General features: G+C 35.0%; 1 protein-coding gene across 2 annotated transcripts in view; it reads left to right on the forward strand.

Annotated features, from left to right (window-relative positions):
- The window catches only part of LOC143247483 (dihydrolipoyllysine-residue succinyltransferase component of 2-oxoglutarate dehydrogenase complex, mitochondrial-like), a 129,192-nt gene extending 107,492 nt beyond the window's left edge, over positions 1–21,700 (forward strand). Inside the window, exons 12-15 of one of the 2 annotated variants that reach the window (XM_076495701.1) lie at positions 852–935; positions 15,210–15,377; positions 16,722–16,865; positions 18,176–21,700. In XM_076495701.1, the coding sequence (XP_076351816.1) occupies positions 852–935; positions 15,210–15,377; positions 16,722–16,856 (387 nt within the window). In that variant the 3' untranslated portion in view covers positions 16,857–16,865; positions 18,176–21,700. The remainder of the gene's footprint in view (positions 1–851; positions 936–15,209; positions 15,378–16,721; positions 16,866–18,175) is intronic. The other variant, XM_076495700.1, reaches the window with a different exon arrangement.
- Positions 21,701–27,119: the final 5,419 nt, after the last annotated feature.

Raw genomic sequence — 27,119 nt, forward strand, 5'->3', positions numbered from 1 at the left:
CTTGTTTGGTTCCTCGAATCATAACAACCTCTTCTCACCAACCCAGTGTGGGTTCCGATGACAGAGCTCTACTGTGGACTACTTGTTTTAACTTGAAATGTTAATCAGACAAGCCTTTTTCAAGTGACAACATCTTGTATCAATATTCTTTGACATTGAGAAGGCTTATGGTACAACATGGAGGTATAGCATTTTGTGAGACCTCTATATATATGGGTCACATGGCCATTTGCCCATTTTTATTAAAAAACTTTTTAATGGACAGGAGATATCAAGTTCGTGTGGGTTCGACACTTTCCCGTTCTTTTCTACAGGAACTTGGAGTCCCTCAGGGCTGTGTTCTAAGTGTCACACTTTTCAGTATAAAAATTAATGCCATTACTGAACAGACCTTACTGTTGTAAAAGGGCTTTATGTCAACAATTTTCACATTTCATGTCAGTCATCCCAGAATCCCCTCTACAGCTTCTGTGTTTACTGCTAAACTGTATGCCATTTCTCTTGCTCTGGATCACGTAGAAGCTAAGCAGTACTGAAACTGCACTATTTATACTGACTCGCTTAGTTCTCTACTGGCCCTGGAATCACTTCACATTAGTTCACACCCTGTTCTCACCATTTCATTAGATTATTGGCCAGTTAGTGTAGTAATATAAAGTGAATGAATGTATTGGATTATTTACAGCCATTAGATATAGTATAAGAAAAATGGTGCAAACACTAGATGTTTGTGTGTTCTTAAAGACTAGTGTGAACAAACAAGAAGGTAACTGAAGGTAAAGTCCTAGTAGCATTGCAGTTATTGAAATGTTTTTTACAAGCATAGTAGTTTGTTGTTTTCTTTTTTATAGGGGCTGGTTGTACCAGTCATCAGAAATGTGGGAACTATGAATTATGCAGACATTGAAAACGCCATAAATGAACTTGGAGAAAAGGTTTGTCTTGATACTAAGTGTGTTATATAAGCTATTGCATGTTTTATCACATTAAGAGTATTCTGTTACGAATTCATAAAATGGATAATTGGAGATGAATGACATTACATACAAAATAACTAGTTCTTTTAGAAATGAAGTAATAATTAACTTATCCTATACAGTAAATTGAGTACATACTTTTAACAAGTTTTGTACTGAGGCCTGAAGTGTAACATGTCCCAGCACAAAATCAGAAGTGGACTTAATTATTTTACTAACTCTTCATATATCAATTAATAACAACAGTAGTTTCTAGATTAGAGAAACTGGAGAAAAAAAATTGTTTGTATTTTTTACTTATTAAACATCTATAAACATGTTTTTTTTTCCACATATTTATGGCATCATTGTAAAATTTTCACTTCTAAACACTAACTTTTCTTACTGAAACAAGCTATATTTTTTGCTTTGGTTTTTTTAATAAACAGAACTAATAGTAGATCTTCTCTTTGTAATGAATATGTTATTACAAAGTAATGTACTAATATATTCTCTAATTAATTTAATATCCAAATAATCTCTCTGTGGTAGCTTGGCAATAGTTTGGAATACACATTGAGACTGATAACAATAACATAATACTTTTTTATCAGCCAAGTGCTGTTATAATATGCAAATCTCATTTATATTACATGGAAATTGTAACCAAACTGAGTGAATTTAACAAATTACTGGTCCATCAAAACAAAATCTAGACAGTTTTCTTTGTATAGGCCAGTTTTATACTTTTGGATACAATAGCATAAGTTCACATGCGCCACATGATGCATCTTTTGTAATGTTAATCAGACACAGCTGAAAGGTAATAAATATACATATAGATGCAGAATGTTATGAGGTTAAAGCTATTTAGATGAAGCATTTTTGGTTTCATATTATAATTTGTAGTCATTTTAAAATGAAAGAAGTGTAATTTGTATCTCCTTTTTATATAGTGTTTATGAGTTTGGTCAAATTGACCAAATATGTACAGACATATAATAGTGAAAATAACCACATAAAAAATGAAATAAATCTTAATTACCCTTTTGTTCTTCATAGAATGACATCAGATTGTAACATGAAACTACATTTGTTTATCCTATGTTGCTTTAAGTTGGTGACAGAATAGATCTGTTTATCATTAAATTTTATTGTCTTGTTGTCTTTGAACCATGTCTAACTACTATCTGTGCTAAAATAAGTTATAAATCACTTGGGGTGTGTGCAGCTCAAATTACACTATTGAATTACATTATATACGTGCTATGTGCATTCATGCCTTGTGACCCGTTTTCATTATCATGTATTTTACCTGTTCTAATCTTGAGTAATCTTAAGAGATCTCTATTTTTATATTTTAGGTACTTTTATATTAAAGAATTAACATGAAAAGCAGGAAATAAAGTACTTATTAACTCTTTTTGTTGTTGTTGTTGTTGATGTCAATTGTCAGTGACACTTAACCATACTTTTTTTTTACTAATGTTAAGAGTGCACTAACATTTTATATAATTAAATAACACACTGAAAACATAGAAAAATAACATGCAGAAAATAGACAATTTCCCCTGACTCTCACAGTTTTTCTGGTTTTCTTATTATGCAACAAAAGCCATTACAAATTCATCTAAACTAGTTGTTAACTTTCCCACAGGAACAAAGGTTGTACTCTTAGTGAAGTTGACAGTTATCTGTTAAGAACAGTATTATACAATATGTCATTTGACTGATTAAAACTTTGACTTGGTTATAAGTAATGCATAATTAAATGTAAGAAATAACTGTTAACGAATCCTGAAAGAGGTGTGTAACAGGTAAGTGCAGCAGAAGGGTTCTGATTTTCTATTTGATAGCTCTTTAACTAAATACAGTTGAAGATTATAGATATTATGGTTTCTCTGAGGAATGACAATTTTACAGTGAGTAATTTACATTTAATTTAATATTTTTTGGAGGGGTAGAAGATAAAATAGAGAAGAGAAGATGCCGAGACAAAATGTGTCACACTAAAAAATTTTTTTTAAATATTGCTTTGTGGAATCAAGAGCTTAAAACTTGTATGCTATCAGAATACAGATTATTAGCAAGCATTTTGTGTATCTAATTGGTATATCAAAAATAAAAGGTAGTTAAATAAACTTTTGAATGTAAGACACTAAGAACTTTGTGTTTTGAGCAGTAAAGGAAACCTGTGGCAAAAGTGTTGATATTTACTGATAATCTGCAAAATTTCATGAAGATATGCATACTGTATTAAAAGTTATAATATGAAAACTATAACAAGTACAAAATGGTTGTGAGGTTGGTTTCTGGAACTAAGCCTGTAATGAGAGAGTAAAAGAGTACCATTCAACATGATATGTATTCGATGTCAGAATTATAGAAATTTCATTTTACCAGACATTAGTTTGATTTAGCATCATTTTGAAATAGAGGAGAGTCTGAAGAAAACTATACCTTGCACTCTGACTTGTCAGAATCTGAATCAGACAGATATTGTTAATTCTCAGACATATTTTGAGTATTAAATACTTTTTAAAACAAATCTGATTTCTTACGTGTGTACAACAGAGTTGTAAAGTTTGAATTATAGGCAACATTCCACATTCTCTTTTGTTTAATAAACTCAATTTATAATGCTTCATAAAAAAATAAATAAGGCTTAGATTTCACAGATAATCACAATACAAAATGAGTTACATAGTGCTTTACATTTTAATTTTTGACATTGAGTATTTAATATTTTTTGGAAAAAATTACAAACCAAAAATAATTCTTCAAGAAGTGACTCTCGGGTTATTGTCATGTGACGCTCTAAAGCTCAAAAATGTTTTTATAATTTTTACCATCACTTATAAAACAATGGAAAATATTTTGCTACAGCCAACATGAAATTAACACTTGTTTCTTTTGGGCTTGTACAAAAATGGTATCTTTTGTAAATAGGTAAGATAAATATATGTGTTCATATGACACTAGGTCCAAGAAGAGAAAATTAATGCATAATAATTATGATTTATTTCGTGACATAGTTTTTCCTTTCTCAAAATTTTAATAGTTTATGGCACACATAACCTTTGATGAAGAATAAAGTTATAATTATATAAATATATCACAGTATAAAGTACTTTTTATTTATAAACATGTGGCTAAGTTTGAATGTTCAACTTTTTTAGTAAGTTGCATCCTTCAATCAGTATAGATGATGCAATATTATTAGTTGTGGTTGGCTTTATTTGTAGTGATATACACCGTAAAATAGAATTCTGCTGCTAAGTGAAGAATACCAAAAAAGTACAACAAAAAAACAGCCACAAAACTGCATACCTAATGTTTCTCTGGACCTTTCATCAATGTTGAAAGCATTTAGTTTCATCCTTTCAATTCCATTGGAATTAGAAGTGCTAGAATTTATTTGTTTTGAAAAATAAAGTTGATATAGATGCTATCATAGTAGTTGACATGGTTGGTTGTGAATATTGCTCACCAGTTCTCTTTACCATTGGTCAACAGTTCAAGATTTGGGATGGAAGCAGGTAGCCTGAGTAGCTTTATCTTAAACATATTGGTGTCAAAAAATTACAAAGCAAATCATTTATACAATAATGTTAGTTATCTTTCCCACCCCCTTGTTTCTTTGTTAGGAAAATTAGGCACCTTATCAGGCATGTGATCTCAAATGTATGTGATTTGTTAATCAGTTTATGATATACAGTGGACTTCCATAGTTTGTTCTCACTTTAAATCAGAGATTTAAACTACTACATTTCTTAATGGCTCAGCAATGAATTTAGGGTTTATAGCTCTAAAATTTGGGGTTTGTACAGTTGATGACACAGCTTAGGATGTTCATTATTTAGCTTAAACTTAAATATGAACAATGTACTACAGGTTGTTCTTGAACCATGACTAGACCTGAGGAAAGATGTGGATTTTTCACTCACTTGGAAAGCCTTTAATGAATGAAAGCTGGGTGATGATAGAAGACTGATGAGGATTGGCTTCAAGTACCTCAAAATATTGTTAGTAGTTTCTGGAACTACTTCCAAGATAATAATATAGTTATTTGGACATCTGGACAAAGTAATCCAACATCTATAAGTGACTGCTGTGTGTTGCTTTAAGCTTACCAAAATTGTAGAATACCTATACCACAAATAAACCTGATGTTTGCATTACAACTTGATGCTGTGTCAGTGTATAGGTGGATAGAAATGAGCTATCCATGTACCAAACTTCCACTGAAAGTTATAATTCACTTACAATCAGAGAACCAGAGATATGAATGGCGTTTCAGTCTGTAGCTAGGCGATTATTGGATAGAATATGGAATTAGATCTAACCATACAAGAATAACTTTATTTGAAACAAATGGTAATAAAGCTTATATGAAAAGAATGTTAACAATTTCAACATTTTAGTTCTTGAGATGATTCAAAAGAAGAGGTCGCCAGAGTTTTTCCAAGCTTGATGTCATTTTACACATGTAAACACCATAGAAACCAGGCTGTCAAATATTAAAGTTGTAGTCAAGGATATATCAATACCTTGTTAACACTGGCTTTTTCTATGCGTCAGTGATTTCAGGCTAAATTGCTTAGTTAGTATAGTCCATATTATATTAAAATGACATATACTATAAAAATGTAAAAACTTCAACTGAGAGTAGCCACAACATGAGTCTTGTTTTTTATTGTAGATGGCATTCTTCACCAGTCTTCCCTTTTTGGTATCCTTATCTAAGCTTATTTTCTTTTAGTACTCTTCAGTTCTGAATAGGCCATATTACTGTTACAGAATCTTTGCAAGACAATAATTGCACTGTTCATCCCAAATTGTGCAATGCAATAACTTGCATACTTTCACAGAACAGCTTTTCTCGATTTATACTGCCCTGTAAATGTGCAAATTTTTACTGGCCACTAACCTTTATACTCCCACTAATATTCATGTGTTTTCTGTGTGGCATAACTGTGTTGTAGCATGCAAATAAGTGTGAGACAGACAACCCTTCATCAATAGGAGTGCAACACCCTTCTGGTTCAGCTGGTTCTCTCTGTGCAGTAGAATCCAATCTTCATTTTGCATGACAGTGATCAATCATCTTGCTCACTGTTTTTTGTTGTTGTTGTTTGTTTTTATTTTATGTGTACAATGTTTTTGAACTTTGAAATTCCTTCACTACTCGTCCTTAATGTGGGCTGAGGATTTTCCTGATCATCTACCATATATCCCCTTCCCAGAGGAGTGAGAAAAGAATGATAAGGATTTAGACAGCTCTGTTCCTCCCTCTTTATTTGCTTTGCATGCTTTTTCTTAAACTGCAGATGCTTCACAATATTCTTCATTTTTGAAGCTAGTATCACAGTTATGTTCTGTTTTTCTGTCTCCCATGTCTTCTAACCAATCCCATTCCATTTTGACAGAAACACCTACTGGTGAATTCTTTGACCTTCTTTTCTCACCTAATATCAGGGTTCACACTAAGCTTTTTGCCAACAGTTGCCAAACAGTTGTGTTTGGGGTTCAACATGCTTCATCCCCATCAAATGATGGAAACTTGTGCTTTGGCTTACCATCATTTAGCATATCCTCTTCTTGATACTCAACATCTGTATTAACTCCTCCATGATTTTGCCTGTGAAGAATGCACAGTTTTCCTGCTTCACCTGACTTTGACATCTTTTCTATGTTACCTTTCTTCCATACACCTTCCTCTCAGTGTGGATTCCTGTACTTGGTGAGGGGACCTCCCAGGGATGGTTTTGTTCTTTCAGTTTACCTCCTCTGGGATTGAAACATACACCTACGTGTTTGCTGTGCGTAACAACTCGTGAAGGTGAGGAGAGGATCCTGATGGTTGAGGGGTCCAAACCTAACACACCACTTTGGCCTTGAATTCCTGTAGACCGGCAGCCTTGGAGTCGCTCCTCTTGGGGTCATTAGGTTGGTCCACTTGGGCTGGGATCAACCAAGTACCAGAATTGGATGTTCTCAACAGGTGTTGTGGATATTATATCTAATGCTGGTCTTTGGGTATAGTGCTCACAAAACCCTGGTGTTGCTGCAGTGTCGTTGTTTGACATTGTAGTGCATTCTTCACATAGGGCTCCATGGTGGGTGTGGTCAGTGGGCACCAAATTTCCCTTTCTTTATTATGGATACTCCAATTAAAAATCTTGATAAAATAGTGAAAAAAACAGTCTATATGTAAACAATCACATTTTGAAGATTCTGAGCAGCAATCCTCACCATCCTTACCACCTGTTGTATCTCATTTTCTTATATTGCACTCACTTTCAGACAAACCTTTCTGGCAAATGTCTCCCTTTTTCATACAGAAGGTACTAGAGGGATTTGCTGACTATCCAAAGTCAGAAAAAAGCTTTGATCTAGTGACATATTGGTGGAAACATGCACATCTCAACACAGTGAACTCCTGTTGCATTCAAAGGATATTGGGGATATACCTATCGAGGTTACACCTCATGCTACTTTGAATTCATCATGAGGAGTTATTGTTGAGAGGGGTTTGAAGAATGTCAGAGTCAAAGATTCTCGCTGGTTTCTCCACCCAATGAGTTTCCGCAGTGAGGCGTATCTCCACTCGCAAAGATGGAATTATGGTGCCGACCAATGTCCTCATTCTGATATTTACATCACCACGTCCACCTGTCGCCATCAAGGCAGGTTATCTTAATTGCAGAGTACGGCCATACATTCCAAATCCTTTCCAATGTTTCCAGTGTCAACAGTTTGGTCACTGGAAGACGTCACATCGTGGTTCTTTGCCATGTGCTCATTGCAGTGGCAAGGACTCTGATGCCCGTGAGTGTGAAACAGACCCTCATTGCATCAATTGCAGTGGCTCTCACCCATTCTTCTTTCGTTCTTGTCCTAAATGGTTGGAAGAAAAAGATGTGCAGTGTTTGAAAAGAATTCATAACATTACCTATCCTGAGGCTCGTAAATTGCTGTCCACCATCTTATCTCAGATGTATGCTGCTGCACTTTGTTCCACAGCTTTTGTGGGAGTGCAGACAGATCTCTCTCTGCCTCCTAAAGAATCGTTCTCCAAACAAATGAAAAGTCTTTTGACCTTCATGGTTAAAAAGCTTGACGAATCAACTTTGACACCTATCCCTGTCCATTATATACATTCCACTGAACCCCAAGATCCACATCCTTCAGTTCCAGGTACTGAACTATTCTCAGATCCATCTTCCTCTTTCACCCCAAGACACAAAACAATAATTCATTCACGTCTTCATTCTCTGGAATCCCCTTCCAACAGCAAAGATCTCCCCAATCAATCCAGGGAAGGATCTATGGAGGTCGATCGACCTCCCTTGAATAAGGAAAGTAAGATAAAAAGACGTAGTTGTAAACAAACGGGTTCTCCACCAAATTCGCCTACAAGTAAATAAAAATGGCCACCTTGATACAATGGAACTGTCATGGTTTACATTCTAATCTAGATGACATCAAAACACTGATTGCTTCCTACCATCCTGTTTGTCTCTCCGTACAGGAAATATTACTGAAACCTGCCAATACAGTCACCTTTCAGCAGTTTTCTTTATACAGAAATGACAAGCTGTGTGATGGAGGGGTGGTGCTGTTGGTTGATTAGCATGTGCCCATCCTGTCTTTACCACTCGACATACCCTTGGAGGCCATAGCCATCTGTATTTCCTTGGGTCACACCATCATTGTTTGTTTTCTCTATTTGTCACCTGGAGAAACATATGATCAATCAGACATTCATGCACTTATTGGACAGTTGCTGTCTCCCTTTTTCATCCTGGGGGACTTTAATGGACATTTTACCCTCTGGGGAAGTGCTGATGTTGATTAGAGGGGTTGCTCTGTAGAGTGTATGCTCTCTGATCACATCCTTTTTCTTTTCAGTACTGGTTCTTCTACTTATTTCCATGCACCTAGCCAGTACTTTACTGCTATTGATCTCTCTATTTGCTCCCCTTCATTATTTTCCCATTTTTCATGGAGGGTTGACAATAATCCATGAGGCAGTGATCATTTTCTTATAATCTTAAGAGAGACTGACTGTGGTCAATGCCACCCGACCCTCGTGACCCGGTGCAAGCTGGATCAGGCAAACTAGCCCTCTTTCACTGCTTTTGTTGAACTTGATCCTGCCATGTCTGAAAGCCATCAATAGATGACTGTGTGGCAGCAGTAACTGACTGTATTATACAAGCAGCTGCTCAATGTATTTCTGAAACCTAAACATGCTTTCCACTATATCTTTGTCCATGGTGGAATTCTGCCTGCCACACGGCATGGAAGGCTCAAAAACGAGCCTGGGATACTTTCCATAGATATCCCACACTCTCGAACCGCATCGCTTTCCAGTGGGCCCGTGCACATGCTCTCTGGGTAAGACATCAAAGCCAGAAGGATTCTTGGATTAAGTTCACAACCAGCATATCCTCTACCACCAGTTCCAAAGTCATTTGGGACAAGATTTGAAATGTTAGTGGGCAATATAATTTTGTCCCCCTCTTGATCTTGCTCTCTGATGGCCAGGAAGTAACTGACACCCAGAGCATTGCCAATACTCTAGGTGAAAGCTTTTGCCAGGTATCTAGCATTTCTGCCTCTTCTTTCACTTTCTTAGCCATCAAGGCTTGGGCAGAACAATCACCTCTTTCCTTTCGAGCTGATTGTCTCTATGACTATAATCGTCCCTTTACACTGGCGGAACTCAAACTGGCCCTTTATCGATTGGACCTGATGATATACACTATGAGATGTTGTGCGATCTATCTCGTGCTTCTCTTGCTATCCTTCTTGTTTTTAATTGGATCTGGCAAGAGAATGTTTTTCCTGATGCCTAGGCTATTGTCCCACCTTTCTCCAAGCCTGGGAAGGATTCCAGGATTCCTTCAAACTACTGTCCATTTGCCTTGACAAGCTGTCTGTAAGACCTTAGAGAGGATGGTTAATGGTTGTCTTGTTTGGTTCGTCGAATCATAAAACCTTCTCTCGCCCACCCAGTGTGGGTTCCGATGACAGAGCTCTACTGTGGACTACTTGATTCAACTTGAAATGTTAATCAGACAAGCCTTTTTCAAATGACAACATCTTGTATCAATATTCTTTGACATTGAGAAGGCTTATGATACAACATGGAGGTATGGTATTTTGTGAGACCTCCATATATATGGGTTACATGGCCATTTGCCCCTTTTTATTAAAAACTTTTCAATGGACAGGAGATATCAAGTTCGTGTGGGTTCTACACTTTCCCGTTCTTTTCTACAGGAACTTGGAGTCCCTCAGGGCTGTCTTTTGAGTGTCACACTTTTCAGTATAAAAGTTAATGCCATCACTGAACAACTCCCTCTCACTGTTGCAAACGGGCTCTTTGCTGATGACTTTCACATCTCATATCAGTCATCGAACATGGGGTATATTGAGCAGCAGCTACAGAATACCCTCAATTGTTTACTGAAGTGGACCACAGCAAACAGCTTTACCTTCTTTCTCTCCAAACCCGTTTGCATGCACTTTTGCCACCAATGGGGTATTCAACTTGATCCTGAACTTCGTATCAATGAAGTTGTGCTGCCTGTGGTCTCTGAGACTAAGTTCTTTGGGCTTATCTTTGACCATAAGCTAACCTTCATACCATACATCATGCAGCTATGGGTAAAATGTACAAGAGCAATGAACTTCCTCCATGTCCTCTCTACCACCACTTGGAGAGCAGATTTACATTCTCTGCTAAAGATATATCATGCTCTTATTCAATCAGAACTTGACTATGGTTCACTGGTCTATGGCTCTGCACTGGGGCTTTCTGTACTTCTCCAGCTCAAAGCTTTTACATTGAGTCTCATGAACCTTCTTTGCACCTCTGCCGTTTGCAACTGTCTTTACTATATACTTTGAAACTTCATTCCTTACCAAAGCATCCCACCTGGGGTTGTGTTTTATGTCCTTGATGGGCCATGCTTTTTCAGACCATACTGTCTGCAATTGCTCCTTTTGGCCTTCGTATCCAGGTGCAGGTAGATGAATTGGGTCTGTCCTTGGATAATATTGCTGTATCTACTTGTCAGCCCATCCCACCATGGCTTCTTACATTCCCCGATTGTGACCTATCTTTAAGTCATTTGAAAAAAGTAGACACTCCTGATTGGAAATACTGTCTGCTATTTGCTGAACATCTTTCGAACCATCCTTCCATTCTTATTTATACAGATGGTTCAAAATCAGGTGACTGTGGGGCTCTGCCATGGTTTGTTGTGGTTTGGTGATTGCACACTGAATCCCCTCTACAGCTTTTGTGTTCACTGCTGAACTGTATGCCATTTCTCTTGCCCTGGATCACATAGAAGCTAAGCAGTATTCAAACTGCACGATTTATACTGACTCACTTAGTTCTCTACTAGCCCTGGAATTGCTTCACATTGGTTCACACCTTGTTCTTACCAATATTCAAAACCAACTGGCCCATTTCTCTTTAACATCTACTTCTATCCAATTTTTCTGGATACTGGGCCACGTTGGTATTCACGTGAATGAGCTTGCCGACAAAGCAGCTAAATCTATCTGCTCTATCACTACTGTGCCTGTCCCATACATGGACTTTGGTCCTGTGTTCAAGGCTTGGCTCAATGCCAGCTGGCAGTCAACTTGGAGTGAGCAATGCAAAAACAAGCTTTTCCAAATAAAACCCTATATTGGACTCTGGCTGTCTTGTTCCCATAAGGATTGGAAAGAGGAAGTTGTTCTAACTAGACTACACATTGGTCACTGTTTTTAACTCATTGTTTTCTTTTATCTGGAACCGATGCACCAGTTTGTAGTTTGTGTCACACTCAGGTCACAATAAGCCACAATTTACTTTCTTGTCATCATTATGATTCACAACAAGAGCACCATTTTAAGCATGTTCTGTCCCTAACATTAAATATTGTTATTGGTGATGGTGACACTGTCCATCTTGGTAGTGTTTTTAGTTTTTTAAAGGCCATTAATCTTTTTAATGCCATTTAAGTTTTTTAATATATACTTTACACCTTTTTAATGTGGCTCCCTTTTAAAAATCATGGTACATCTAGTTCAATTTGAAATTAGAAACTTACTGTAACATTAAGTAATTCGAGACCAGGACTGGGAAGGCCAACTTCTGGTGACTGATGGTGGTTTTTGTATTTACCTGTTAGTCTTCCAGGCGAGTTATGATTATTACAGTCATGCTACAGAAAGTCCTTTACAACTTGAATCACTGTAGTTTAACTCTTGGCATTGTAGACTGGATGTAAACATTGGTTTTATGCTATTTATTTATTTATTTTTTAACTTTGTTTGGTTTTACCTTAATTTCTTTTTATGAATTTTACTGAATTTACTTTTACCTTGTTACTGGACGTTTGGTGCAAATAGTCTAGCTGCTTTGTGCCATAAAACACTAAATCAACCAACCAATTAGTACATCTTATGTCTGAGGTTATGTTTTTCACTGAAAGGTTTTCGGATGATGCTTGTTCTCTCCTCTTTTCCATGTTGGCACTCTTTCTCCATGCTTGGCTTCTTTGCTGTTGGGAACTCGTAGTTTAAGGTGGTCTCCTAACTTGTGTACCTTCCCCCACCTCTTTGCAGAGTTACACCTGACTTCTTTTTTTACAACAAATGGTTTTGAGAGATCTTCCTAACTCTTTGGAATTTACCCACATACATACATCCCCCCTCCTCTCTAGTCTCTTGATTATCACATTCTTACCATGCTGCTCCCTGCTAGTACACCAGTAAGTCTGTGAATTTACAATGCTAAAATCAGGGGTTTGATTCCTCTCAGTGGGCTTAGCAGATATCCTGATATCACTTTTTTTTTTATAAGAAAACAAACAATACTTACCATGGTCCTGTTCCTTTCTTATGGCCACTTTCTTTGTTTCCTTTACCTCTTCTTTCTGTACAAATCATGCCTTCAGTGTGTACTATTGTTCACTGTTGACCCTCATACTGCCAACAGCTTAGGTGACTGTCATGTTGGATTGGGTTTAGTATGGTATAAATTGTTGCTTTTTTCAAATTTTTGGTTCCAGTCATTTGGCACCAACCCTTGGATTCTTTTGGTGTTATCAGAAGGATGCTCCCTTTATTTCATTTTATCACTTCCCCTATCCCTTTCCTCCCCTCTCTGTTCAGCCAGCATCTTTTCAAGGCACTTCAGGTTCTTCTACTCAAGGGTTCTATAGAACCACTTCTTCCTGCTTTTCACAGTTTCTGTATCCATCTTTTTGGAGTCCCCAAGAAAACTGGGGATTGGCATCCTGTTATCAATCTCTTCCATCTGAACCACTATTTGGAACTCCCTAGGATCACCATGGAGTTTTTCTTCTATGTTTCATGAGCTTTTACTCCAGTTCTTTGGATAACAAAATCTGACATGTCAGATGCCTTCTCTTTCTCTTCAGACCATTTTTGCCTGGTGGCTAGATAGGGACACAAAATATTTGGTATTCCTTTTTCATGGATAATTCTCTGTCAGACTGGGAGGTGCATTGCAACACCCACAATATTTTGAATCATTGGCCTTCAGTTAATTTGAATTCTATATCAACATTGTGGAACATATGTTCTTCAGACAATTGATCATTTCTTACTGGCTTTGAAGGTCAAAACAGTAATGATTCACTTCAAAACCAATAACTCAACTGTTGTCTCTTATATCACTTAGTAAGAAGGGACTTGGTCAAGGTAACTAGTGTTATTCATATTGGTTATGTGCACATGATAGCATGGGTTCTAGGAACAGAAGTATTTCTTCCCTTCTGGTTCCTGAGTTTGAGGTGAATGGTATAGAACCCACATCTTACTGTGGGTCAGTAGATCCAATCACAGTGCCACTGGTGTGGATTTCTAACTTTCATTCTGCTTACAATCTCTACATATGTATAAACAGATAAGATGTAAACAATGAACAGCAAGTTTATGCTTGAACTCTTGAATAAATATTCTCTTCTCCTCATTAACAATGCTCTATGTGAGCTCCCCACTGAGTTCTATCCTTGGCAATATTTTTCTCTGTCATCACAAACAATTGGATTGACAGCTATCTTTCAAGCTTCAAGCCTACTCTTCACAGAAGGTATGATGATACTTATTTTCAGCCATGCTGGTATTGTAATGACTCCTATATTGGTGAAATTGAATGTCACTTTAAAGTACAAGTATGTGAATATCTATAAAAACTGGAAAAAGGTGGCAAACCCTTTCAACTCCGTTATCTATCAGCAAAATACTGAAACAGAACAACTGATGTCTCATTCTAACTTTAAAATTCTTGCAACAGCTAGACATGATGCTGCATTTGTAATAAAAGAAACATTACACAGTAAAACTCCTTTCATCTTAAATAATATACACTCTTTGCATGATTTAAATCTATTTTAACTGTTTCATGTGTGCCACATTTTTTCTCGTTATAATTTGTATATTCAAATTGTTCATTTCTTATGTTTATTGTATTTCTGTTGTAATTACAAATATTGTTTGTTTGTTTTGTATCACTAGATTACTGATGGTAGAATTTTGATGATTCCAAAGCATTTGATAAATAAATGCTTCTAATGATGAAGTTCATGTTTTGTTTTATTGTTATCATTTAGTATTTACAAAGAGTTTTTGTACCACCTGATGAAGGACCTTGGTCTGAAAAGTTAATACCCTTTCAAAAAATGTACAGTATTTTCCATCTGCTGTTATTTTTTATGTTACCCATTTATCAACTGAAATTTTGTTAAATACTTATATTAGGGTTTTGATAAGTACATACCAGTTATTGAAGTGGTTAGTGGTCTGTATGACCATCTGTTACTAATGAGCTTGGCAAATGAATAGCACACTCTCCATTTTAATGAGAAGAACTGTATGATGCTTTTCAAGACTGTCCAGCAGACTTAAGCACATAAGCATCTAATAAAATAAAGTAATTAGTATTTATATTTAGGTGATCACATTGGCTGCTAACCATTACAACAGTTAAATTTTGTTTTACAAACTGGATGTGTTTTTCTTTTTAAACTGTTTTATTTAACACGTAATAAATCTAACTTTTATTTTTAGGAGTGAAATTTTGCTATAGTAGTGCATAAAATACAATCGATTTTGAAATAAAATTATTAAGAAACTAAACCAAGCTTATAAGACCTTAATGAGTCAGTTTACTAGCATTTTAGATAATTTGATATGTAAAGATGTTTTTATTTTCAGGCTAGGGCAGGAACTCTAGCTATAGAAGATATGGATGGTGGAACCTTCACCATCAGCAATGGAGGGGTATTTGGATCCATATCTGGAACTCCCATTATAAACCCTCCACAGTCAGCTATCTTAGGAATGCATGCTATTGTAGAACGACCTGTAGCCATCAAGGGGAAGGTACAAGTCAGAAGATTTTTGTGACATGTCTTTTAATGAATTTTAAGGCTGTAACAATTGTGACTGTTTTAAAAAAATTGCTATAAATCTTGGTTTCCTTGTTATCAGCTTTTCATGATAGATATTTTAACCATTTATTAAATTTTGTGCGACACATTTCTTCTGTGTTACTCAACTGTTTCAGATTATTTTTGTTTAGTATTAAGTACCAAAAAGCTAGAAAACTCCATAAAAATATCACATGAAGTTAAATTACATCATGTGAATGCCCGGCATGGCCAGGCAGGTTAAAGCGTTCGACTCGTAATCTGGGAGTCATGGGTTTGAATCCTGGTCGCACCAAACGTGCTTGCCTTTTCAGCCGTGGGGGAGTTATAATGTGACAGTCAATTCCACTATTTGTTGGTGAAAGAGTAGCCCAAGAGTTGGTGGTGAGTGGTGATGACTAGCTGACTTCCCTCTAATCTTTCACTGCAAAATTATGGACGGCTAGTATAGATAGCCTTTGTGTAGCTTTGCTCGAAATTCAAAAGCAAACAAACAATACATCATGTGAAATCACACATGAACCTTGTAGTTTTCATAATTAGAAACACATATTTAGAATATTTTGATGGACTTATAATACATGTTGTAAAATGTGTGACAAAATAATCTTGTTTTGATGTTGATGCCAGTTAAGGAGAGCTCAGATCACTTGGTCAAGATACTATATGTAAGGACAGATGTCAAGTCAGTAATACATGTTTTGATTGTTTTCTCATTTTAATGCCAACCAAATGATCATTCGTCTTTTGAGAAATTTGAAAGGAAGCTCAGTCCATTACAAGTTATTGAATACGTCTCTATGTAAATCATGATTTCAACATACTGTTTCAAAACATCACATATTATCTCATGTAATAAATACAAAGAAATATGAATATCACATGATACCAGTATGGAAATCATTGAAAAGGGATAAGTGAAAAACCATGTCATCCCTCTTTGGGAGTAAGTGTAAACTATAATTTATCTGAATTTTATACATAAATATAAAACATCATGAAATTCAGGATTTAAGCTATGATTCTTGGTTGATTAATATCTCAGAGGCTCCACTAAAGTAACTTGCATGAATGGGGTCAACATATAAGAAGTTTCTTTCTTTACAAATACATTTATCACTTATGTAAAATAAATTTAGTGAAACCCAATTATTAATATTGTAAACATTTAAATATTGTTTGTAGACACATTTGGTATTATCCTGGCTGGTATCTTGTTTATTTTTCAGACACTTATCACTGACTTTTATTGTTTACCAAAGCTTTCTTTGGGATTAACCTCTGTGTGTTATCTCAGGTGGAGATTCGACCTATGATGAATGTTGCCTTAACTTATGATCACCGTTTAATTGATGGACGTGAAGCTGTGACATTTCTGAGAAAGGTGAAATCTGCTGTGGAAGACCCTCGTGTAATTTTGTTAGATATTTAATCAATAAAGGTGAGATTAAAGTTGTTTGGTATGATAATATGTTAGCTGTAAATGTCTGAATAAACATTACACTAGGAATTAACATTATATGATGCAAGCCCAACTAACAATAGAAGCAACTTATTTATGAATGAAAAGTCCTGTATTCAGGTTGTATTTCATGTTACTGATTTGTGAATGATATTCAATTATTAGGTAATACTTGAGAAATATCTAAACTATCAATATAACTACCTTCTTCAGAAGTTTCAGGTGTTGTAATTGTTTAAAATTAGGACTCATTAAGAATAGTGACACACAATGGTTAAACACTAAATAAATACTACATTTGTGAATTTGACTTATGTGTTGTTAGCATATATTTTTAGCTCCATGAGTAATGTCCTGAAACAGTAATTTATAATGTACTTATTTGTTTTTACAATTGTAATTAACCTCTATAATTAACGGAATTATGAGTTAAATACCTTGGACTGATCACTATGTTATTAACCTTTCTTATTAGTTTGATTAATAATAAACTGAAATGTTAAGTAATAATTTGCTTTGTACATAAAAACTCTATTGAAAATTATACATTTTATTTATAAAAATTATTTGCCCTTATAAAAGTGTGTGTGAAATTACTCTAAGCTTCAGCAATAGCCGTGGGTACTTTGGTTTCCTATCTTTGTATGCTAACCAGGAAATGTAAAATCATCTCCTAGGTGTTATACTTTTGATATGTACTTTTATAAAATTTAACATTATTTTCAGTCATTTTATTCTTTAACTACTTATTGACTATGAAATGATTGACTTTTGCCAGAAAAATGATGGTCACTGATCATTTAGCTAAACTAACAGATAAACTGAAATATTTCTGGAATTGTTACTGAAGGAGATATGAAAAATTATTATGTGTGTCTTTCTTAAAATTCATATTGTCATGTGTTAAAATTATATTTGAAGAGAAAGTTGTTTTATGATAGAGGTGGTGTGGTTCAGATTTGTTAACAATATTAAAATCTATGTTGTTTGTGACTTAAACATTAGGAGATACAGCATTTTCTTGAGTAGAATTATTTATAGCTTTGAATTGCTTTTTGTTATCCTCATGAGTCAGTTGTTGTGATACCACATTGATATTTCTCATCTTTGATACTTGCAAACTATTTAGTTTTGGGATTCTCTCTATATTTACTACATATATAATAGTTCTCTTATTAAAGAGAAGCATTTTCCTGTTGTCTTTGTACTTACTTATATATTTCCTGAATTAATGTTTTTATTATGTTACTTAAAAATGCCCTAAAATTTATTGTACCATATGTTTCTAGAAACATCATATGAAAGAGGGTTTTGCTTACCAGTGTTTGGACGTTTCTTGAGAGGAAGGAATTTTCTAGCAGAAACTTACTTGAATACTTTTAATGATGGGATTTACTTTTCAGTGTTGACCTTCATATTTTTTTATATTTCAATATCAAAAAATAAAGACATTTCCCATGTGTCAATATATATGCATGAATAGAGTATATATAGAGCATATCATGATAAAAGAAAACATTAGCTTATTTATTTTCATACATAAGACACTTACTTTAAACCCATTTTTATTATGCCCTTTCTTCAGTAGACAATTAAAAGATTTTAAAAACAAGTAATGGTAAGTGCCAGTTTGTTGTTGTTTTGTAAATGTATGTGGTATGTACATATTTTATGAACAGAAGTTGAGCAAGCTTTGCAGAGGTAAATCTTTGTCTTTTACTTCTATAATGGCAAAGAATATCAAATATTGTGTAATACTGAGAGTATTATAATAACAATGTAGGGAACAAAATGTTTTTGTTAGTTCCCCTGAGACATGTAAAATTTAGTAAACATCTTCAGATTGTTATTCACTGGATTAGTGTTAATGTTCAGAAAGTGGCAAAATTCTGGTAATGAAAGGACAGTCAAATATTATTTTACCATTTTTGAAATGTAATTTAGCTCATTTTATTTTATCATATCAAAAAGAGATTTTTTTTTTTTTTCCCCCAGGGGGAGATTTCATGGAATAAAAGATTGTGCTGTGTAGTGTTGAGACCTGTGTGTCAGAGTTCATTCTAACTAGCAAGCCACCTATTGAGATTTTTCTACTGTCTGGTGGATTTACAAAGAATGAAATTCATCTGTACAGTAATATTATTGAATTAATTTGATATTATGTCCAATATCCATGCTGTTTGTTTTGTTTTTTCTAATGCACTTAACTATTACCAACCTGTTTTTCTTGTATTTTTCGATTGCTGAGTCATTCTAAGCTACTGTGTGAAGGTCTACAAAATTAGTCCTATTAACTCTTCACTTTATTGTCCAGAAGTAAAACAAATTATTAGAAGTAATGTGTTTTCTTTGACATAACAGCAAAAAATCAAATCCATGGAAAAGAGAAGGGATATTTTGATGTATTTGAACTGCAAAAGTTTAGGTTTAATTTTTTTTTCCACATCAACTTATAAATTGTCTTCTGTCAGTTAGCAGCAGTAATGAGAATAAGTGAGCGTTTTTCTACCCTTTCAATATATATTTGTTCTTATTTTTATTTGAGGTTTTTCTTTTGAGTTGTGACAGCTGTTGTCTTTCATTTGGTTCAAAGTGAATGTAGAATACTTTTTATAAATATCACTGATGGAAGGATGAAGGAATCATTCTTCATTTATGTTTTTAATGTGCAAAAATTAATATAAAAGTCACAAATTGGTTAAGTTTTTTGTTTTCTTTATCTAAACTACATAGTTTCTGAAATGACAAATAGTGAAAGTAAATTATAATAAATAATTATCAAAAAGAGTAGTAGCATTATTTATGAAAATGGAAACTTAACAATATGGCTGTAAGAGGGTTTTGAATATTCAAGAAAAGATTCATTACCTAAAATACTGATATCTTGTAATAAGTTGTAACAATTGGAAAATTCAAAGAAAAACTTCCCCATTAAATATGTTATAGATGTTACTAATTTGGCTTTATTTTTCCATAAACTGTAAACTTTTAGGTACAATATTTTTTCCTCATGATAATGTAAATCTCAAATTAGAAGTCCTAAGGTTAAAAATATGGACCATTACTTTCAAATCTCTGTAAGTAATGTTTATAAATGAGAAGATAATTTGTTCTTGTTAACATTTTGCAAATATCTGTTTGCATTGTTGAACCACAGGTAGTTTATGATTAGAGAAAAAAAATTGTCGGGAAACATTGCATAGCTAAACTATGGTGGAGACCACAACTATTTTACATTGTATAATATTTGTGAACACCAACAATAAAATTGTTAGCTTTTAGAAGAAGAAACTTGCTTACATCAAGTAACGATCAGATGATTTGTTTATCAAGAATAAACTGAGAAATTTTTGCATTCACTTTATTGGCAGTATCTAAGTATTTGAAGCCTGTCTTTCTGTAGTAGTGCTTTCAAAAATGAAGAAATATGAGGTAAAAGCATTATATGTTAAAAGTAAGAAATAAAATAAGTAATAGGGTTTTAGGAAATTGTAGATATCTGTTTCAAAATGTACATTTATTTTTTCCGAAATCATCCTGTAATTACACAAATTTGGTATTGGTTTAAAAAGTTACTGATAAGAATGTGATATTACACTTTGATTTATTGCCTGTGCATAAAAGAACTTGGATTCTCCAGCCACTTTTCTTATCTGAATCTAGCAGATGCCCATTGAAATGTTTCAATGGTAATTTTTCAAAAAATAGCAATGAATAAATATAAATTGTGTGGTAAATGCAATATTTTGGATCAGTGCCTATATATAATGTGATTGCCTATTGAGCTGTTTACAACTGCTTTTGTCATTCCATGTGTTAGTTAAAAAATGAAAATGTCATTGCATTTGTTTCTAAGCAAAGGTGATTGACAGCAATGTATTATCAGCAAATACATTTGGGTTTCAGTGCAATGAGTGCATCTAGCACAGTAGAATGATTGGGTCCACTAAATAACCAAGGTGTTTTTTTCCAGTGGATTCCATCATTCCATGTCATTTCAGTGAGTGCACTAATGTCCCACATATTGTAATTGCCATGAAAGACCAACTTTATGAAAAAACATTTTTTGATTTTTAACCATATATTAAAATAATATCCAGAATTCATGTTTACCTAGGCATGCAAAATATTGGAAAAATACATAGTCCCATTTTTACTTCATTTGTAAAATCTTTATCAAAATGCTACCATCTTTGGGTATTACACAGTAGTAAAAACTCCCCAGTGGTATAAAGATATGTCTGCAGACTTACAACACTAGCAACCAGATTTCAATACCCATGGTGGGCAGAGCACAGATAGCCCATTCTGTAGCTTTGTGCTTAACTTCAAAATAAAATACAGGATACACTGAACGAAATAAATTGAAATGCATATATACCTACCATAAGAACGTAGAGGTTATAGTTGGAATGGATAAATCTATCATAGCAGAAGGCACTTTAAAACAAATCAGCTGTTCTATATTTTGATCCATAACAACCCACAGAAAGTATATAGTGTTCTCTGTTTAAAACTTCTTCAACCTCACTGTCCTAATGGTAAGTTTAAACACAGGAGGAGATTTAAAAAAAAAAAAGTAAACCCCTCATCCCAGACTGAACAACACCCACAAAAATTTATTCACCTTTTTTTTTCTTTTTGTCGATTTAGTTTTTGATATGTTACATGTTTAGATTATCTAATAGTGTGATATTTGATTTTCCTAAGTTTCTAGTAAAATTATTGTGTTCACATACCAATATTTATGGCCTGAAGATGCATATTGTAGAAATTTGTATTAATTGGACATTTAAACACGGTTTCATATAAAATACGTGTAACAAGTTTTTTCTTTATGCGTCAAAAAATGGTTGTGTGTGTAATGAGGCTTTTTAAGTACTACTTTCAGACACCTAGCAGCATATAAAAGAATTTATGAAATCTTGACTTTACAATTTGTTAAATGTTGACTCACGCCTACTGTGAAATTGTTTCAAAATTTTCCTATAAAGCTGCCCAAAGTCTATTTGTTTACCCGTTCATAATTTTGAATTAATGTTTAATCAACAACACCCATCACTGGCTTTGATTTAATGAAGTTAACATTATTATAATGAGCACCCAAGTCACCAAATCGGATGAACATGTGCAATAACGAATGTGTCCACCTTTTGTTCAGCATAACATGCCGTGGTCCTACATCTAATAATTACTACCAGACGTCTGATGTTGGTTGATCCTTTACCGTTTGTCCTGCAGTGTCTAGATCAAATGTTGTCTATTGTGTGGTAACTTTTAGAGACGTGCTGTCTAGCTCATCTCATAGATGTTCAACGAGGTTATATATGGTGGCCAAAGCATTACGTCAACGTATTCTGCTTTGGGATACGGGCAGAGTGCGGACGAACATTTTCCTGCTGCAAGGTCAAGGGTCGCGGGTTTGAATCCCGTCCTAATTTAACAATAACATACTAGAAGGAAGGTAGCTAGTCATCACCACCAACCTCCAACTCTTTTGCCAACGAATAGTCGGTTTCATGATAACGCTCCTAGGGCTGAAAGAGCATGTGTTTGGTAGGACGGCATTCAAACCCGTAGTGAGCTTGGGCACAGGCAACAGGTTATGTACTTGCGCTGCCTGTTTGATATGTTTTTTTGGAAAATACTAATGTTTTATTTACTTATTATCATGCATCAACAGTTTATAAAAGGCGTTCACGACATATCAATCATAATTATATATTGTTGCAAGCTCTATTTTAATTGTTTGCTAGAGGGGGCTGCTAATTTTATGATGATGCAATAATCCAGAAGTTTCGTAAAGTACATATAAAACTGATGTGATTATGAATACGAAAATCAGTGACGCAGTAAGATAATAGTTTATTGTAAATTAGAAGCTCATGAACAATCGGTGAGTGTTGGTACTAAGAGCTACCGCGGCCATAATTAATCGATCGTTATCCATGAAATACTTTTAAAGTTAGGCACAGGCTCTATTAGTTCAGGAATTTCTGTTGCAGTTTCGTTTGGGGGCGTCTACAGGTTGTGTCAAAGTGAACTTGTAGAAACATTATAGAAGAAATAAACTAAATAATTACTTCAGGTGGAGAGATTTGACAATATTTTTGCAAAATAATCCTAAACCTCGTCCAGCAGTAGAATATGTTACAACTTATGTTAGAACTGGGATTATTTACGTGCAAGTAAATTTGTTTGTTTTGAATTTTGCGCGAAGTTATTCGAGGGCTATCTGCGCTAGCTGTTCCTCATTGAGCAGTGTAAGACTAGAAGGAAGGCGGTTAGTCATCACCACCCCCCGCCAACTCTTGGGCTACTCTTTTACCAACGAATAGTGGGATTGATCGAACATTATAACGCCCCCACGGCTGAAAGGGCGAGCATGTTTGGTGTGACGGGGATTCGAACCCTCGGATTACGAGTCGAGTACCTTAACCACCTGGCCATGCTGGGTCACAGGTGCAAGTAAAGTAAGATTACCAAGAAAGAAGTGACACCTAAAATCTTCTGGAAATAAAGCTGTAAAAAAAAGAAAGGAAAAAAAAATAAACATAATAATAAATTTTAGAAAATTATAAGATCAATAGAAATTAGACCGAAATTTAAGATAAGAGTTAAAATGAAATGTAATATTTAAATGAAAATTAAGAACAAAAGTAAATCTGACCGAAGATGAGGTTTATGAAGCTATTAATGATGTATAGATGGATTGTAAGAAGCTTGAAGGAGTATAGGAAGGGTGCAATGACAAAACTGAAGAAGTGCACAATATACATGAGAAAGGTGTAGATAGCTCTATCCATTGTAAATAAAATGGTATTTGTGGAATCTATCTCATACCTCAACCTCATCTCAGACATCAGTGTTTATATATCAAAGGTTTGTGTGTGAATTTCTTTGTGTCTGTATAGACTTACAGTACCATCACCTTGTGATACTTGTCCCTGATACCCAGGTTTTTTTATAAAAGCAACATTAGATTTAATGTCTCTTACTAGATAAATTGATTTGGTTGTTATTTTTATCACACCATTCGGCTTAAAACATATTTTGTACTAAGTGTGTTTGGTGGGTATCGCATGTTCTGGAATAGGTGTAACCTCACAGTCGTTGAGATGCTCCAAATGGTCATCAAGTTCATTTAGAATTCTTATGTGAGTAGTCAAAACGGTCACTTAACTGCTTTAACTACAAAGCACTTTCTTTACACTTTATGAATATGTGTATTAAAGTACAAAGTACCACAACTAAAAAGAAGTTTCATTAGAGAAGCACAAATTCCTCCCCAGGAAGTATTATAGCCACAAATTCAATGAGCTAGAAAAGAACATCGTTGACAGAATAAAACATTTGTGAAATAAATTGTTAAACGTAAAGATTAAACACATCGCATATCTTTCTGCATCTGCCTAAATATTTAAACCCAAAACATCGTTTGATATAAAATATGAACAAGGTGAACTTGTTTCGTATACATTTATTACCACCGATGCTGTATTGTTTATGACTGCATCACTTTCATGGACCACTCCAGTCAGGAAAATATCGAATCCAATTTCATAATTTAACTTGTCACTTCAACATGTCCACTCAATCAAGAAACTATTAGCCTATTATGAAAAGGTGCTGCGTGAAGCATACTGAGCTCGGTTCGAAATAATTCTGAGAGTAGGTAGATAAAATAATAGCAACAAGCTGGTCAGCTGGCTGCTTGTTTAAAAGGATAAGCTGGAAGTAATCTGCTGAAAACCGTAACTATCAACTGTTCAGGTTAAATAGCACATAGGATCACATACAGAATTTAAATATTTTCAAGATGAGTCCCAAAACACGAGAGCTTTCGAATAGTTAACTATTCTTCTTCAGGAGACCAAAGAAAAAGAACAGTCAACTATTAGAAAGCACTCGAGTTTTGGGTCTCGTTTCGAAAATATTACAACTATCATGTGCTGGTAGCTGCCAAATCCAGCAGGTTTGGAGTGTCACACCAGATGGAAGTATCCACAGCAAAGTTCTGTAACATAGGACAGAGGAAAGAAAGTATTTTAACCAAACTTGTGAAATATTTGGAAAGGCTTGCCAAACTATCTTACCTACATACTTCTCATGAAATAATTAGCATGTGACCAATTTGTAGATTACAAAACAGAAAAATAGATGTACATCTTTAAAGGGAGGTTTGCAAATGGCAATGGAACTAGAATATATAAAGTCACGGATAACCAACAAATGGTACAGTCTAGAAGTTGCAGGATCATCTGATGATAGTTGAGAAGAATTGAATTGATTGCACAGAATGGAGAAAATAAACCATAAGAAAATTAGTGTTATAAGTGTAATTTGAAAGAACATGTTGGGAACTACAGGCGAAAGCAGATAGGGAATAACAACTCTGAAATGTTACAAGAAAGAGGGTAACTTCCACAGATGTGGAAACAATTGTTATTACGGCCGAAACTTAGAAATTAACAAAAAACACTCGCAAGAAATTAACAGTTTTTATACGACTAAAACAACGGAGATCAGCAAAGTCAAAAGAACAACAAAGAGTTAACTGAGCATCAAGAAAACGGAAATTAATTGGATTTATGGAGCGAAGTTTAGCTGGGAATACTTCCTCTGCCTTAAATATCATAATAAGTTAGTTAAATGAAGAAAATTATGAATCATACCATGGCTTTATTTATGGTTTTAATTAAACCCAATATGGTGATGAAAAGTGGGACATTACCTACAGTGAGGATGAAAATGAATGAATTGATACAAACATCAAGTGAATATAAAGTTCCAGCAAGATGAAAGTTGGAAGTTATTTTTGCTGTAAAAAGATTATGGTTTATCATATAATATCAAGACATTCTCCCCAGTTGGTATCATTACTTGGGCAGAACAAATAAAATAGATCATAAGATTTGTACTGGAGGTATACGAGGGCTGTTCAAAAAATACGCGGACTGACGTCATAAAACAAAATGTACTTTATTTAGAACTTACAGGTCTGGGACCCCTTCAAAGTACTCTCCTCCCCAACGCACACACTTATCCCAACGGTGTTTCCACTTGTTGAAACAGTCCTGGTACGCTTCTTTCGTAATGTCCTCCAGCTCCTTCGTCGCATTTGCCTTAATCTCGGGAATCGTCTCGAATCTTCTTCCTTTCAAGGGTCTTTTGAGTTTGGGGAACAAGAAAGCATCGCAAGGAACAAGGTCAGGTGAGTAGGGGGGGTGGGGAAGAACAGTGATCGAATGTTTGGCCAAAAACGCACGAGTTCTGAGGCACAAATTTCGCAGCAACGCGGTGCATCTTCAATTTTTTGGTCAAAATCTCGTAACAAGATCCAACTGATATCCCACACTCTTCAGCAAGCTCCCTAACAGTCAGACGTCGATTTGCCCGCACCAGGGTGTTGATTTTGTCGACGTGTGGGTCGTCAGTTGACGTGGAAGGACGTCCAGGACGCTCATCATCTTCAATGGACTGTCGACCATCCTTAAAACGTTCATGCCACTTGAAACATGCCGTACGCTTCATAACAACATCACCGTAAGCCGTGTTAAGCATAAAAAGTTTCAGTCGCAGATTTTCCAAGTTTAACACAAAATTTCACAGCAAGTCGTTGCTCCTTCAGGTCATTCATTCTGAAATCCGCCAAACGAAAAAATCGCACTTCACTTAAAACCGCGTAGCTAATACACAAATGAAGATATCTGCAATCGGGAAATGGCGTCGTAATCAGCTGATCTGTGCGAACCTAGCGACACCAAGCGGATTCCACTGGAGCCGCGCAATTCAAACAGTCCGCGTATTCAGACCTCGTATATTTCAGATGAATTCCACTTGTCAAACAAGTTGAAGATTTCATGCAACTGAAGCCATGAAGGAACAATGAGTTATAGGACTTAGTACTAGCCCTCGGGCTTCATTTATTGAACTTGAGAAGAAGGGTGGATCAACAAAGTTTTCTGTAGGTTAGCAGAAAGGTTATGAAATTCTAAAAAGTAACTTTTCACTGACAAAGATTGACTACTTTGAATGCTCCTTTTTAATCAAAATGGTTTCTATTGTTGGATTTCAAAGAGAGTATTTGCAAGTACAAGTCGAAAAAACAATAAAAGAGAAGACAAGTTTTACTAGACAAAATGATTGTGACAACTTGTCTTACCATGTGTGTTATTTGGTGCATCTCTACATTTCAATGATTAATGTGGTGTATTATCGTGTTCTCCCTGA

This window comes from Tachypleus tridentatus, chromosome 3 (assembly GCF_004210375.1).
Source record: "Tachypleus tridentatus isolate NWPU-2018 chromosome 3, ASM421037v1, whole genome shotgun sequence".
NCBI lineage: Eukaryota > Metazoa > Arthropoda > Merostomata > Xiphosura > Limulidae > Tachypleus > Tachypleus tridentatus.